Raw genomic sequence first — 17,984 nt, forward strand, 5'->3', positions numbered from 1 at the left:
ACTGTGCCTAGAAATGTAGACGACAGATACTTGGCCAACTAGAAGAGATCCATATCTGTATCCATCATGCCTGGTCAAGTAGAAGGACAGCAATAAAGTGGAAGACTCTTAACAAAATTGATTGACACAGTGGCTACAAGGAGCTCAACAGTGTAGCAATAATGAAACATTCACCTTTCCTCTAGCTCCTAAATGCTTGCCCTCCCCCCACTATCATGATCCCAATTCTACCTTACAAATCTGGCTAGAACAGAGGATGTGTCCTGATACAGATGGGAACTGGAAACACAGGGAATCTAGGGCAGATGATCCCTTCAGGACCAATGGTGAGAGTGGCCATACCAGGAGGGTGGGGTGGAAAGGGGGAACTGATTACAAGGATCTACATATAGCCTCCTCCCTGGGGGATGGACAACAGAAAAGTGGGTGAAGGTAGATGTCAGACAGTATAAGATATAACAAAATAATAATAATTTATAAATTATCAAGGGTTCATGAAGGGGTGGAGCGGGGAGGGGGAAAATGAGGAGCTGATGCCAGGGGCTTAAGTGGAGAGCAAATGTTTTGAGAATGATGACGGTAACGAATGTACAAATGTGCTTTACACAACTGATGCATGTATGGATTGTGATAAGAGTTGTATGAGGCCCCAATAAAATGATTTAAAAAAAGAAGAATGGGCTCAAATATAACAAGTTGAGAAGGATCGTGCAGGACCAAGCTATGTTTTGTTCCCTTGTACACAAGGCTGATCTGAGTAAGAATCAATTTGATGGCACCTAACAATGAAGAGCAGACCACAAAAATGACCTTTACAACTATTTATTTTAAAAGAAAAATAACCCATATTAAAAAGTACAAAAGACTTGAACAGTCACACTTCAAGAGAAACCCTCCACAAGCATAAGTAAACACATAAACAGCTTCTCAACCTTATATTTGATCAGGAAAATGCACATCAAAAAATACCATACCAGTAAGCACCCAATAAAATTGAAAATATGAAAAAACAAACTATAGTTACTCCTGAAAAGGACACGGAACCACGGGAATGATTACATACTGCTAGTGGGACTCTACGTTACAGTAACACCAAAATTGTATGGCAGTATCTACTAAAGCTGAGCATACGTGTATTCTATATTCCAGAAATGTCAACCCTACAGATAGTCAAATGAGTTATATCCAGGAAATATCATCATGTCATTATTCCTAATGTCCAAACAATACTAAAAGGTGTTAGCAACATATAATAAATTGACTCACAGGAATGAAAATGATAAGCCATCATTATGTATAACAATATAGATCAATTTCCAAAATGTAAAAAAATGAAGAAACCACATAAAAATAATATATAATATACTATTCAATGTCCATATAACTAAAAATTAGGCAAAAGTAAAGCAAATGTCAGGGAGAGAAGAGTAATTAATTTCCTTCAAGAAGCAGAGCAGACAAGTACTCCACTCCCTCAATGCAAGAACACTTTGTTCTATTAAACTGGCATTTCATGATATTCACCTTCCCAACAGGATCGCTGAAGATTAAGAGGGTTTATGGTGAAGAAAGCTGATGGTGCCCGGCTATCAAAAGAGATAGTGTCTGTGGGTCTTAAAGGCTTGAAGATAAACAAGTGACCATCTAGCTGAGAAGCAACAAAGCCCACGTGGAAGAAGTAGACCAGCTTGTGTGATCATGAGGTGTCAATGGGATCAGGTATCAGGCATCAAAGAACAAAAAAATCATATTATTGTGAATGAGGGGGAGAGCAGAATGGGGACCCAAAACCCATCTGTAGGCAACTAGACATCCCCTTACAGAAGGGTCGTGGGGAGGAAACAAGCCAGTCAAGGTACAACTTTCCTCTAGTTCCTAAATGCTTCCTCCCCACCCCCCACTTTCATGATTCCCAATTCTACCTTACAAATCCAGCTAGACCAGAGGATATACACTGGTACAGACAGGAACTGGAAACATAGGGAATCCAAGACAGATGATCCCTTCAGGACCAGTGCTGAGAGTGGTGATACCAGGAGGGTAGAGGGAAGGTGGGGTGGAAAGGGGGAACCAATTACAAGGATCTACATATAACCTCCTCCCTGAGGGATGGGCAACAAAAAAGTGGGTGAAGGTAGACGTCAGACAGTGTAAGATATAACAAAATAATAATAATTTATAAATTATCAAGGGTTCATGAGGGAGGGGGACAGGGAGGAAGGGGGAAAATGAGGAGCTGATACCAAGGGCTCAAGTAGAAAGCAAATGTTTTGAGAATGATGATGGCAACAAATGTACAAATATGCTTGACACAATGGATGTGTGTATGGATTGTGATAAGAGTTGTAAGAAGAAGCAGAGAAGAATAAAGGTGGACATGAGACACAAAGAAATCTTAAGAGGTGCTAATGCTGTTCTACTCCTTGATTTTGGAAATGAGATTAACAAGTGAATTGAGTAGTAATAATTTCTTGATTGATATATTTATATTTTATGTCATTTTATGGTTATAGTCACTATTTAATTTTGTCTGTGCATGCAATGGGATTCCGTCACACACCTGCCACAATATCGATCTACATTGCAAATATCCACAAAGTTCTGAGAAGTGGAAATTTTGTATTAACTGTATTTGAGACATTGGGTTGCCTTGAGTTGTAACTGACTCAACAGCAACAGATTTCTCTTTCTTTTCTTTCTCTCTTTCTCTGTTTTAATATACATAATCACTAATTCTGTGGTGGAAATGCTGTGTGTTTTATTACAGAGTGCTGCCCCAGAACCTTCTGGGAGAGTCTTATATGAAGCACAAACTATGTCAAATCCCAAAATTCTGCATTTGAAAAAGGGTTGGCAACATCATGAGAGTTGTTGACCTCTTTGAAGCAGTGGAAATTTCATGGCCCGCAGATACGCACCTTAACATAATCGAAAGAGCGCTGAGCAAAATAAGCAAGTTATAGAAGAACATTAAAAAGAATAATTCCTTTTATATGAAAAGAAAATAGCAGGCAAATACAGAGAATATATAGTTCAGGTACAAAGGCATGTATAAGTAATATAAAGAAAAATGGGGCCCCTTTTAATGGCTCAGGTAGGCAAAAAAGAAAATCCTTTCCCTCCCAAATGTCCACCCTGAGGCTAAGAAGGCAGCCCCCGTACCCTTGGAGGAGCACCCCCAGGAGAAACAAGCTGGACCGTTCTGCCATCATCACGTTCCCCCTGCCCATGGAGGCCTCTATGAAGAAGATCAAAGACAACAGCACACTGGGTTCACAGTGGTTGTCAAGAGCAAACAGGTTCTGAAGAAACTCCATGACAGTCACGTAGCCAAGGTTAGCACCTTGATCAGACCTGATGGTGAGAAGAAGGCATAAGTTGGACTGGCTCCTGACTAAGACACTTTAGATGTTGTCAACAAAATTGGAATCATCTAAACTGAGTCCTGCTGTCTAATGCTAAATATAAACTTTTTCAACACATAACCCATAATATTTGAAATATTGGTTTCTTCTGAAAAGAAATAATGATTAAAAACAGGCACACACCCTAAACTGCCAAAAGACTGGTCTATATGCTATTTAAGCTTAACAGCAGGCTTTGGGGCATTAATTTTATTTCATTCTTTAAACACCAAATATATGTTTTATACACTCATTTGTATGTAACATATCTACAACAAAAATAAATAAATTCAGAAAGACTTAGAGCAGCGATTCTCAACCTGTGGGTCGCGACCCCTTTGAGGGGCAAACAACCCTTTCACAAGGGTCGTCTGACTCATAACAGAATCAAAATGACAGTTATGAAGTAGCAACAAAAATAATTTTATGATTGGGCATCACCACAACATGAAGAACTGTATTAAAGGGTCACAGCATTAGAAAGGTTGAGAACCACTGACTTAGAGCATTACCACAGGTTTTACATATTAGTCTGCTCTGTGGAATATCAGAGAACAAAAATATTTTCCTTTCTACATGACATTTGAAGGCAATGAGTGTTACATTTGACAGGGTTTTTTTCTTTGATGTTTATAAATTTGGGGAAGATACTGTTTCATCCATGAGAAAGGGGCTTTTATTAGAAAGTGTGAACTCCGTCAGACAAGCACCATCTCACAGTAAGCATTGGCAATGACATGACCAGTCTGTTCCTCATTCATAGAAAAGATCACAGGAGCTATGTGCCCATGGATGTCAGTCCTGGACAACTGAATGGAGGTATCTGTGACACTACTAACTGAGTCATAACCTGTAGGGAAAAGCTGTAGGTTGGACAATTGCCCCATCTTGACTCTAACAAAGTGCTGTGGGATTAGACCCCAGGAGACACACCTGTGGTAGCTACATAATCTGGTGTCAATTTGGGACTTGAAAGGATGAAGAGTGAAAGGGTGGAATCTAGTCTGTCAATCTGGTCATAGCCAATGAGGTCTTGTGTGGGTATGGCCTTCTCCTGAGGAATCTAGAAACTCCTGTATTTTTCTCCTTGGAGGTGGGAGACACTCTCTCTCTGCTCACTCCCTGAGAGATGCTGTACTGAAAAGACACATGGCACTACGCTGATATAGTCCGTCACCTCTGGAGCCGGAGAAGCCATGAGGAGACCTCTACCCATGCTGAAATGTTTGCAATGCCACTGGATCCCCAAGACTTCCCACCCACTGGCCTATGATCTTCCTTCATTTGGCATCTTTGCATGTGTTTCATGAGTCAGAAAAGGACTTTATAGATTGGTATTGGAGATGTGGGTTAATATCGGGCTTATGGGCTTGATCTGGACTGGGCCGGGATGCTTTCTCAATATTCAGCTGCTCTTGTGTATAAACCTCTTTCCTATACACATATGAGTCTCCTGGATCTGTTTCTGTTGTCCACCCAGACTAACACAACTCCACATGAAAGGTGGAAAGCTCCTGCTCCTGTGCCTGAAATACTGCCTCTGCCGCGAGTCTTCCATCTGTGCTACTAATGAAAAGAGGCGGGGAGTCTATGGATCCAACCATTCTGCAAGGGGAACCTGGGGGACAAATCAAATCTTCTTCGAAGTTGTGGCAAGGAGTGAGGCTGGCCAGTATTGGGGGTTAAAAATCAAGGCACAGGATGCAGATGTAGAGTACAATCAGGCTACGGCACACATGGGCACACCAACACATCCAACACAGAGGGTCTCTGTGTCCTCCTTTTCACTGGTCCTTTCATTCCTCGCGTGATGGCTCTTCTGGTCATCACGAGGGCACTTCGTTTTGGTGGTTGTAAGGTCTCTAATAGTCCAGGCTGAAGTCACTATGACCTCTAAGCCCCATCAGTGACCCGAACCTAGCATCTGTGTAGTAATATATCAAAATACACCCTCACTCTCCTCAAACAAGAGTATTTCACAAAGTCCCTCTCAGGCACTATACCCGATTAGTACCAGTAATTTATTTATTTATTTATAATTTATAACTCCAATTATATCCTTTCTTGTTTAAAAAACTTAAGTCAGTGAATACCTCATACTTATTTGTGCTACATATTGAAAAATACGTGGTTCTGATAATTAGGTTATCTGAGCAAGTTGCGGTGTGGTTTCCAGGTTCTGACACATCTATTTTGCAACGGGTAGATTTGAGTAGAGTCATAGCCATTCAAAAGTGGTGGTGATGACGAAGATGAAGATGACAAGGCTCTCAATACAACAGCACATGATGTGCAATCGCAGCCTTTGAGACGTGGCAAACAAGACAGGGCACCACATTCTTATTAACCACAATTATGATGACAATATTGAGCATTTACTATTGGACAGCCTGTCTCTAAATGTTTTATAGTCATTGTCAACTTAAATCTTTATAATCACTCTGTATAGTAAACCATATTAGTATTCCATCGTAAAAATGTGAATACCGAAACCCAGAAGTCCTAAGTAAAATTTTCAAAGTAATATAGAAAGCAAATTGTAAGGAAAGTCTGCCTGGCTCCAGAAGAGATCTTTTTAATTACTACACTCAGCAAGCGTGACAATAGTCCTTGTTGCCACTAAGTCTTGATTGCATCTGTTCCTTCACATCATTAAACAGGCAAGTTGGTGTCTCACTTTATTGCCCATCATGATTCATGAAGAAACTTCAACTGGTTATACCATTTGTCTCTGTGTTCGCCTGGGTGGACTAGAGAAACAAATCCAGGGCACTCGTATGTGTATAAATAAGAAATTTATAGCAAAGAGTAATTGTATATTAAGAAAACATCCCATCCCAGTCCAGATCAAGTCCAATATTAGCCCATATGTCTAATACCAGTCTGTAAATTTCTCTCCAGACTCACGTAACACATACAATGATGCAGAATGCAGGAAGATCACAAGCCAGTGGGTAGAAAGTCTTGTGGATCCAGTGGTGATGGAAGCATCTCAGCCCTGGTGTGGGTCTCCATTGGTCTCCTCCATCTGCAGGGCTCTGGCTCTATCAGCATAGCTCTATATGGCTTGTCAACAGGAATGTCCCACAGGGAAAGTGTGTGTGTCTGGCCTCCAGTCAGCTATTTATCTCCTTAGCACTTCCAAATGAGGTCATCAAGCTGCAACCTGATTGACAGGCTAGACTCCACCCCTTTGCAAGTTAACAAGAGATTATGTAACTGCCACAGTCCCTTCAGCACACTCATGAGTTGGGGTTATTAACTTTATTTTTTTTTGATAAAAGAAACCAGGCCCAAAGGGGGCAAACATTTTTTACAATAAAAAGAGAAATATGGTTAATGTTTCCTACTGCATCTTAGACTCCACGTTCACATTTCCATCCATCGCTTATTATGATGATGACTATTCTCACACATATTAAAGACCTGTCCTCCACATATACAAGTGCGTTTCTCGATTATAACTGCATGACTCTAGGAAGTAATATGTACTGTATAAAAACTAGGAGGGAGATAACCAGGTAGGTTATGTCATTGACTGATGTTGGAGGCAAATTTGGAGTAGAAGATGGATTCTCATTAGGATGTCAAAACTCAAGACCTAGAGATGAACATGTTGGTGGTGAGTGTGAGCACAAAACTGAAAGAAAGAAAGTAAAAAGATGCAGCTTTAATGGATGAAGAGCTCGTCAATGTTCTCATATGCACAGTAATTTATTGAAATGGTTTTCAGAGGTGAAGAGGGCTTTAGCATGCCCAGAACATGTAGATCACCTGATTTCCTGTCTGAGAAAATGATTCCTTTCTAATATCCTTCAATACGTACACGCACCTGCAGGCATACGAAACAGATCACATATAATGTGCCCACTAAATCCTAATATACTCGTGACTCCACAGTAAAATGATGAGGTTGAAAAGGGTTTTGTGATGATCAAACCAGTGAGAGTTCAAATTTGCAGGGGTGGTTTTGCTAATTGAGCTCCAGGTCAGGCTCATTCCGGCAATTTACAAGGATTGTTTCCTGAATTACAGAAGTCTAAGACCCAAAATGCACACCCATCAAAATGCCCCAGTATAGTAGTTCACACCTTCCTATCTGTACATATCCATGCACAGACAGTCATTAGTAGACATCAGTGGCTACCTCAGGACATAGAAGAAAACAGACTCTGTATTTGTTAGTCTGGTTTCATGTAAGCAGGATTCTCTGCTAATTTATCGTCACTAGAAAGAAATTAAAAAATCCAAACAGTGTCTCTGACATCCTCTTCCTGGATTTCTCTGAACAGACCAAGAGGCAGCTTCCGCTGCCTTTGTGCCTGGTCATTGTGTTGGCAATCCTGCTCATCATTCTGACCAGCAGCTCTGATCCTTGCCTCCACATCCCCATGTGCTTCTTCCTGACCAACCTGCCCTTCATCAGTACTTGCCTCATATTGTCCCCATTGTGTTGGGCTCGGTGGGCTAGAGAAACAAACCAGTGACAGTTATCTATGTACGAGAAACAACCGTAGATCCAGAAGCAAGTTTATAGCAAGAAGCTCCCCAGCCCAGTTCAACTCAAGTCCATAGGCCCATTGCTAACTGGGGTCCTTTTGAGACTCACATGGCTGCAGGTTGATGGCGTTGAAAGGTGCAGCGGGAAGCAGGGAGGTAACAGACTGGTGAGTACAGAGTCACATGGACCCAAGGTTCATGGGTACATGGCAGGGCGCCAACAGCTCTCAGGGTCCGGTGGCCTACATAGGGCCACCCCTGGAGGCTGACACGGCATCTAACAAAATGCTGCTTTAGTACCCTGTGTTTCCATGGTCTCTACTCCTTCCAACCACTCTGTTTAATGAGCTCCCTAGAGTCCTTGCCTGTGGAGGTTGCATCCCTCATTGGGGAGTGGTCTGTGCAGGACAGACAAATACTTCCAAGGCCCATCTTATCTCTTATCATCTATTGGAACCTGAGAGAGTCAGGTGGTGAACAGTTAGGGATGGAAGAAACGCTCATGATTCCAGTGCCTGGGACAACATTGAGAGGTCACTCTCTGGAGGAGGAAGAAAAGTGTCCACCTCAGGAGCTGACAAGCCCACTTCTAGGATCAGGCAATAACACCCAGGCTCCACACACCCAGCATTGCAGGTCCTGACTTCGTCCACCAGAATCTTAGATATTTTCCTTTTCATGGTCTAATGAGACTATTTCCTCCTTTCCCTCAAACCTTCTATTCCTCCTCTAGGCATCAGTTAACAAGACCAAGGGGAAGGTGCTTAGATCCTCCAAAGACCACCAGGAGGTCACTGTCCTTTATCTGAGTAAGTAGCTGGTCTCTTTGACCATACCCAACCTAGAGTTCCTCTCACTTGGAATGTCAGAAAGTTAGGCATGAGCCTAGAGAATGAGAACTAGTTTCCAAATAATACTTAATAAGTTAGTCTCATAACTGGAACTGTAAGCCAGGCCATTTGATTTTACCACCTTAAATCTTTTGTATCTTTGTTGTTGTTTTTGTTGCTTTCCCTGTGGCTCCGACTCCTCCACACTCCTGTTTCCTTTATCCATTCACAACTTCATACCAAAACCAAACTCACTGCTATCGAGTCCATGCTGACTCATAGCAACCCACTCTGCCTTTCTGAGACTGTAGCTGTTTGCGGGAGTAGAAAGCCCAGTCTTCCTCCCACAGAGCTGCTGCTAGTTTGGAACTGCCCACCATGTGACTCACAGACCAGCTATACCACCAGGGCTCCCCATTCACAATCGGTTTTGCTGTTAATGGCTGTAACTGAGCAAATGAAATCACTTTTTTGAAGAAAGCATTTAGCTATTGAGATGCTGAAGGGTAAAAGCCCAGCTTTCCTTCGTCCAGTCTGGTTTTAGAAGTTGCCCCAATCACTCCTGCTAAAGAGAAGCTACATTAATGATCTCACCACATCTTCAAAGCTGCATGGGACTAGGACATAAGAGTTGAAAGGATAGAAAATTCATAAGACCTGAGATGCCACACAAGTTCTGTTGTTAAGTCACGCATACAAACATAAATACATTCAAAACCACACCTATAGCCACTGAGTCCATTCCAACTCATGCAAACACTACAGGACAGAGTAGAACTGCCCATAGGGTATCCAAGGCTGCTGTAAATCTCCCTGAAGCTGTCTGCCACATCTTTCTCCGTGGAGTGCCCTTGATTCAAGCCTTTTGGTAGAAGTCAAGTGCTTAGACGCTTCCACCACCAGAACTCTGTTAACTCACAGTGATATTAAGTAGTCAACTTCCTTCTTGAGGCCTCAATTGGCCTTCTGCAAATTGATAATATAGATTGAATTCAGTTTTAAAACTTTGCTTTAGTACTAGAGGTTTGTCTTCAAAATGATCCTATATTTTTGTTATCTGAAAAACACATGAAAGTAGAAGTTCTCGGCAAAAAGACCCCTGACTTGCCCCAAATCCTGGGATGCTTTGGATTGGAGTTGGGAAACCTCTGAATTAGGTGGTTCCTCAGACCATGTCCATTTTCCAAAATCTTATGGGTTTGGGCTATTACCCAAGATTTCACATTCTCAATGGGCATACTGTCTGCTGCCGTTGGGGAGTGGTAACCCTGTGGGACTTGACGAAGAGGGTGACTAAAATGAAAAAGCACTTGAACCATGGTCTGGGGAAGGGCTGGGGGAGTTGGGGTAGTGAACATGGAAAAGTGAAGGTGCAGGGGTATAAGGTCCCTTTCTTTAAACATTGAAAGGGTGACTTGGCATCTCCGTGCATGGTGTCTCTAGTACTAGAATGACTACTGGCACTGAGTAGACACAGTCTGAATGCTTTAAAAGCAACACCTTCACACATAAGAGCAAAGCAAAATTATAGTCACTTACCATGAGTCGGGTCAGCTATGAAAGGATGTTGGAACTGCTGGATTCAGTATTATTGACTCTTTAATAACTAAACATAGACTTATCTTGTTGTTACTGATGGGTAGAAATTAGAAGGCAGTAAGTGAGTCCCCAGCACTAAAATATGAAAACTGAATAGCCACTTTCAGAGAAGCTATAGATTTCTTACCCTGAACTACAAAGCAACAAATGCACCGGAGGTCCACGCTCCTCCTCCTCTCCACCCAGGAAAATCCAACACCCCTATGTTGCACCTTTCGATCCTCTCCAGTTTAGGCTTTGCTTTCAATCCAGAAACAATCTTCACTATTTTACACACACACACACACACACACACATTTTCATATATCATTCCTTACTTTCGCAAAAGTTCATTTATGACCTTGCCTTTCAGCTAAATCAGGTACCACTCTTCCTGGGTCATGTTAAGAGGACCTTGTGATGACCTGGTAGGTTCCCTTTCCAGCACTGTTTCTGACAATGTTCTGGAGCTGTTCAGGGAGTTTTCAGAATCTCAGAATGTCCCATTGCCGTTTCTTCATGAGGTTTTCAGTGGCTAATTCCTTAGAAGTAGACAACTATTCCTTCTTCACAGTCTTTTCTTAGTTTGGGAGCTCTATTAAAACCTGTTCTCCTAGGGCTACCCTCCTGGTATTTGAAATACCAGTGCCATAGATTCCAGCTTCACCACACCTCACCACAGTATTGACAAACTGACAGCCAAGGTACTGGGTTGGATCTTCTCACCATACTTATTCAATCTGTATGCTGAACAAATAATCAAGGAAGCTGGACTATATGAGGAAGGACAGGACATCTGAATTGGAGAAAGGCTTATTAACAATTTTCTGTAGGCAGCTGATACAACCTTGTTGAAAGTAAGGAGGACTTGAAGCAATTGATAATAAACCTCAAAGATTGGCTCCTTCCACCTTCCATATGGATCACAACTTAATGTAAAGTCCTCTTAGCTGGACCAATAGGCAACATCATGATAAACAAAAGACTAAAATTGTCACGGATTTCATCTTGCTTGGATCCAAAATCAATGGATCCATACAAGTAACAATGAAGAGTTCAAAGGCCAACGCCTTGCATTGGGTAAATCTATTGCACAAAACTTCTTTAAAGTGTTGAAGAGCAAGGCTGTTACTTGGAGGATTAAAGTGAGTAGTGGCAGTGATTATGTGGATTGAATCATTACAGTGCCTCCACCCATAACCCATTGCCACCGAGTTGATTCCAATTAATAGCAACCCTATCTGAAAGTTCTGAGGCTAAAAAATCTTTATAGGAACACATAACTTAATCTGTCTCTTATAAAGCTCTTGGTGAGTTTGAACTGCTGTCCTTGTGGTTATCCGTCCAATGCAGCACTAGCAGGCTCATCGGATGTCTAGTGCATGGTAATTATTTACTGTTTGGTGTTTTCATTAGACATCTCCTACGAGGATAAAATGGTGAACTGAGTTTTTGGTGTTGACTAGCAAGACAGGTCCCTACACTTACAGAACTAATAACCTGAGCCTCTTCCAGGGCAATCACGATTCGTGTGTCCTTCCCAAAGTGAGAAACCGGTTTGGTCCAAAGCTCCTAAAACTTTAATTTGAAAAGAAATAGAGAAGCAACATATGTAGCTGCATCTTAGAAAAGTGCCTGGAGACATACTGACAGCGTGCATTCTCCCCAGCAATGTGAAGAATTCCATTAAAGTAATATTGGATGTCAAAAATAATTGGGGGGTGTTGTTTTTTTCTATTCTTTTTAATCATTTTATTGGGGGTTCTTACAGCTTTTATCACAATCCATATATACATCCATTTTGTCAAGCACATTTTTACATTTGTTACCATCATCATTTTCAAAACATTTTCTTTCTACTTGAGCCCTTGCTATCAGCACATTTCTCCCCCTTCCTTCCTCCCTCCCTCCCTCATGAACCCTTAATAATTTATAAATTATTATAGTATTTTTCATGCCTTACACTGACCACTGTCTCTCTTCATCCACTTTTCTGTTGTTCATCTCCCTGGGAGGGGGGTATATGTAGATCATTGTGATCGGTTCCCCCTTTCTCCCTCACCTTCCCCTTACCCTCCTTGTATCACTACTCTCATTATTGGTACTGAGGGGTTTATCTGTCCTGAATTCACTATGTTTCCAGCTCGTATCTGTACCAGTGTACATGCTCTGGTCTAGCCAGATTTGTAAGTAGAATGGGGGTCATGATGATGGAGAGGAGGAAGCATTAAAGAACTAGAGGAAATTTATATATTTCATCTGTGCTATACTATACACCCTGACTGGCTCATCTTTTCCTTGTGACTCTTCTGAAAGGGGATGTCCAATTGACTACAGATGGGCATTGAGTCTCCACTCCACATTCCCCGTCATTCACATTGATATGATTTTTTTGTTCTGGCCCCTTGATGTCTGATACCTGATCCCATTGACACCTGATGATCACACAGGCTGGTGTGCTTCTTCCATGGGGGCTTGGTTGCTTCTCAGCTAGTTGTCAACTTGTTTAACTTCAAGCCTTTAAGACCCCAGATGCTATATCTTTTGATAGCCGGGCACCATCAGCTTTCTTCACCACATTTGCTTATGCACCCATTTTGTCTTCAGCAATCATGTCGGGAAGGTGAGCATCACAGAATGCCAGGTTATTAGAACAAAGTATTCTTGCATTGAGTGAGTACTTAAGTAGAGGTCCAATGTCTGTCTGCTGCCTTAATACTTAACATATAAATATATGTACATAGATTTATTTCCCTATCATTATATATAAATATATATACATATGTACATGACTGTATTTAGACCGCTATAAATGTCCTTTGCCTCCTAGTTCTTTCCTCTAGGAAACTGACTTCTTCTCAGTAACTTTCTAATACATCTTCACCTCGTCTCTGGGCTCTAAACAGATATCTGTGGGGAAAATCCTTCCCACAGACAAAATTGATGTTAAGAGATCCCATCAGGCAAGACAGTGGGCTCAGCAACAAGTCATTCCAACTCATAGTCAGAATCTGACCCTGGGTCTGAGGGCAGGTAATTGATTTCAGATCTTACTCTCTTGTAACGAACCTCTGCCTTGATTGCCTTATATGCAAAATATAATTCCATCCTGCCTGGGACTCTGATTTTTATCTCTGAATACCGTTTTTCTGTGACAATTTCTAGGACAAATAGCCATTTCCTGAAGCCAAACCCCGTCCTGTTAGTGTAAACAGTCAGCATAGCTCCATCTTATATCCTTTTTGTACTGAGACAATCACACGGGCACTCTACTGGACTCTAATCTGCTGCCAGGGCATGTCCTTGTTATTTCTCGTGAGTCTTTCAGAAGTTGTATTCAACAATAGCTTCAATCAAAGCAGATATCTGCCTCTTTCTGTCTGAAGGTGGTTCATTCCCCATGCCACATGGTTCCAGAAGGCGATTCCATATTTTTACTGCATAATTCTATGTTCTGGAGGGTATTGTAGCTTTCAACATCTTGATCTGACTGTTAGTCAAACTCCAAAATCCACTAAACAAATTGTTATAGAGTTAAGAAAACCATCTCTAAATTATATGTGTCTTCTTGAGGGAGAACTTAAGACATATTCATGTCCTTAACTAGGACCCCAAGGAAGAGATCATGGCCAAAACAGAATCGTGTGAGAAGCTGAATTTTATATTTTCTATGTATGTGTAAATTGGGAACATCAAAGTTCAAGAGCTAAAGTATCTTAATTATGTGCTCAGTGTAAACCAGTGATGGAGCCAAAATAGAAAGTCACATTTGTATGACATAAAATCCACACTCTTGTCAACTATGCCAGCCATTCATATGAATTGTAACAACAAACAACCCCTAACATAGCAGACATCTAGCAATTTTCACATTTTCTACTTACAGGACAGCAATGTTGACGGGAAACCAGAGCCACCTCACTGAATTCCTCCTCCTGGGCCTAACAACTGATCCCAAACAGCAGATGTGGCTCTTTGCCATTTTCCTGGCCATGTACCTGATCAACGTGGTTGGTAACTCAGTCATCATCGCAGCCATCCGAGGAGATGTCTGCCTCCACACTCCCATGTACTTCTTCCTCTCCAACCTGTCTCTGGCTGATATCTGTTTCACAACTGTTATCGTGCCAGCCATGTTAGTTAATATGATAACTCAAAGGAAGACCATTACATTTGGGCAGTGCCTCACTCAGATGTATTTCTTTGTGGCATTTGGTACCACTGACAGTTTCCTCCTGGCTGCCATGGCCATTGACCGCTATGTGGCCATCTGTAACCCACTGCATTACACCACAACCATGAGCCCCAGGCGCTGCCTCCTGCTGGTGGTGGTGTCCTGGGTGGTGTCCCACCTCCACTCACTCACCCACACGGTTCTCATGGCCCGCCTCTCCTTCTGTGGATCCAACATCATCCACCACTTTTTCTGTGACGTCCAGCCCCTGCTAACGCTCTCCTGCTCTGATACCTCTGTCAATGAGTTGGTGACCTTCACAGAGGGCTCGTTTGTGCTCATGAGTTCTCTCATCTTCATTATTGTATCTTATGTCTACATCGCCCGTGCTGTTCTGAGGGTCCCTTCAGGAGGAGGCAGGTACAAGGTCTTCTCCACCTGTGGGTCCCACCTAACCGTGGTGGCATTATTCTATGGAACCATCATATCTGTGTACATTCGCCCCTCATCCACCTACTCAGTGACAAAGGACCGTGTGGTCACTGTCATCTATACAGTCGCTACTCCCATGCTGAACCCTTTCATCTATAGCCTTAGGAACAAGGACATGAAGCAGGCCTTGAGAAAGCTGACAGGAAGGGTCAGAATAACATAATCACATTCTCAACATTCAATAATTTAGCAAGAATCCACAAAATACATGCTGGGTCAAGAACAGCACTGAATTATGAGAAGAACGCAAAAGTGTATCAGTCATTGTGCTTATCTTCAAAATTAATTTTACATTAGTAAGTGACAGGTACAATAGAAGTTTGTGGTACATTTGGTAAGGATAAATAAAATTATTAATATGGTATTGATATCCCACTGATTTATAAATACATATATCGTTTCCTTCCTTTTCTTTTGCAATTTCCAACCCATTCATGTTGCATTAAAAACCACTGCTGTTTAGTTGATTTTCACTCCTAACAAACCTGTAGGACGGAGTAGAAACATACGGAGTTATTCTTCTGCAGAACAGCTAGCAAGTTTAAACTGGCAACCTTTTGTTTAGGAGTCAAACACTTCAACAACAAAAAAAGAAAGGTCATCTAGCTCAGAAGCAACAAAGACCACATGGAAGAAGCACACCAGCCTGTGTGATCATGAGGTGCCAAAGGGATCAGTTATCAGGCATCAAAGAACATAAAATCACATTATTGTGTGCTCACCTCCACGATACAAGCACTGAAGACAAATGGGTGCATAAGCAAATGTGGTGAAGAAAGCTGAAGGAGCCCAGCTATCAAAAGATACAGCATCTGGGGTCTTAAAGACTTGAAGGTAAACAAGCAGCCCTCTAGCTCAGAAGCAATAAAGTCCACATGGAAGAAGCCCACCAGCCTGTGTGATCACGAGGTGTCAAATGGATCAGGTATGAAGCATCAAAGAACAAAAAATCATATCATTGTGAATGAGGGGAAGTGCGGACTGTGGACCCAAGTCCATCTGGGTCCACAGTCCGCACTGGGTCCACATGTCCAGTCAATTGTACATCCCCTTACAGAAAGGTCTCGGGGAGGAGATTAGTCAGTCAGGGTGCAGAGTAGCAACAATGAATCATACAACTTTCCTCTGGTTCCTAAATTCTTCCCTCCGCCCCTCTCTCCTCTATCATGATCCCAATTCTACCTTACAAATATGGCTAGACCAGAGGATGTACACTGGTACAGAAAGGAACTGGAAACAGGGAATTCAGGACAGAGGATCCCTTCAGGACCAATGCTGAAAGTGGCGATACCAGGAGGGTGAAGGGAGGGTGGGGTAGAAAGGGAGAACCGATTACAAGGGTCTACATATAACCTCCACAACAGAAAAGTGTGTGAAAGGAGACATCTGACAGTGTAAGACATGACAAAATAATAATAATTTATAAATTATCAAGGTTTCATGAGGGAGGGGTGAGTGGGGATGGAGGCAGAAAAATGAGGAACTGATGCCAAGGGCTTAAGTGGAAAACAAATGTTTTGAGTATGATGAGGGCAACAAATGTACAAATGTGCTTGACACAATAGATGTATGTATGCATTGTGATAAGAGTTGTATGAGCCTACAATAAAATGATTAAAATAAAGAAGTCAAACACTTCAGCACAGCCACCAAGACTCCTTTAAGTGTTACATAGATGACCAGTATTGTATGACATGTGACCCAATGAAAAACTTTTTAAATGGTGTATGTGTGCTTCATTTCACCCCAAAAGATACGTGAAATCCTATCCCCTGTTGCTGTGAATGTGACCTTATTTGGGAGTAGAGTATTTTCCGATGAATTTAATTTTGTAATGACTTTTTCCCAGGTCCCTAGATCTGAAGTTCCTTCCTTGGGGAACCATGGATTGTCCTGTTACTACTTGTAAAAAGCCTTTCGTTTTTCTTTTCATTATTGCTACTCTCTGATATTTCAACAAATGGGTGAGCACAATACAGTAAGTTTTTTACTTAGACTTACTTTTACTTTGCTCCATAACCCATATATGTGTGTGTGTATGTGTGTGCATACCCACTAAATTCTCACTTCAAAATAATTCCCCAATTCTCATCAATCTTTATGGAGTGGCAAAGCAGTTGTATTGGGGGTGGGTAGTGGGGATTCTGTTCTCTTGAGGGAGTGAAAGAATTTTCCAGTGGGAAGGAAGAGGCGAAATTATCATTATTTGCAGATGATATGATTCCATATATTGAAGATCCCTTAAACTCCACAAACGGAGTGTTGGAAGCAATAGAGGAATGTGACAGAGTGGCAGGATAAAAAAATCAACAAACAGAAATATATTAGACTACTCTACACATCAGACAAGACCACAGCACAGACGATTAAAAAGGTAGTACCCTTTACAATAGTCAAGCACAAATTGAAATACCTAGGGATATACCTGACTAAAAAAGCAAAAGATTTGTATGAGGAAAATTATAAAACACTACTTCAAGAAATCAAGTGTGACCTCAACAAATGGAAGAATATCCCATGCTCCTGGATTGGCAGACTGAATATAGTAAAGATGTCAGTTCTGCCCAAGGCACTATATAAGTTCAATGCTATCCCGATACAAATACCACCATCCTTCTTCAAAGAATTGGAAAAACAGATTACCAACTTCATATGGAGAGGGAAGAAGCCCAGAATTAGCAAAGAACTCCTCAAGAAAAGGACAAAGTGGGAGGGCTTGCTCTACCTGATTTCAGCACGTATTATACGGCCACAGTAGTCAAAACAGTGTGGCACTAGCATAATGACAGATATTCAGACCAATGGAAAAGAGCTGAAGACCCAGAAATAAAAACATCAGGATATAGGCAACTGATCTTTGATAAGGGCCAAAAAATATTAAATGGGAAGCAGACGCCATCTTCAGTAAATGGTGCTGGCAAAAATGGATATCTACCTGCAGAAAAATGAAGCAAGACCCTTACCTCACTCCATGCACAAGAATAAACTCAAGGTGGATCACAGACC

General features: G+C 41.6%; 1 protein-coding gene across 1 annotated transcript; it reads left to right on the forward strand.

The window, feature by feature from the left end:
- Positions 1–14,205: 14,205 nt before the first annotated feature.
- Positions 14,206–15,141, forward strand: LOC142458536 (olfactory receptor 1L6-like). Its single transcript, XM_075559537.1, has one exon. It carries the CDS (start codon positions 14,206–14,208, stop codon positions 15,139–15,141), a length of 936 nt encoding a protein of 311 aa, XP_075415652.1.
- The last annotated feature ends 2,843 nt before the right edge of the window (positions 15,142–17,984 follow it).

Source organism: Tenrec ecaudatus, chromosome 10, assembly GCF_050624435.1.
Source record: "Tenrec ecaudatus isolate mTenEca1 chromosome 10, mTenEca1.hap1, whole genome shotgun sequence".
NCBI classification, from domain to species: Eukaryota; Metazoa; Chordata; class Mammalia; order Afrosoricida; family Tenrecidae; genus Tenrec; species Tenrec ecaudatus.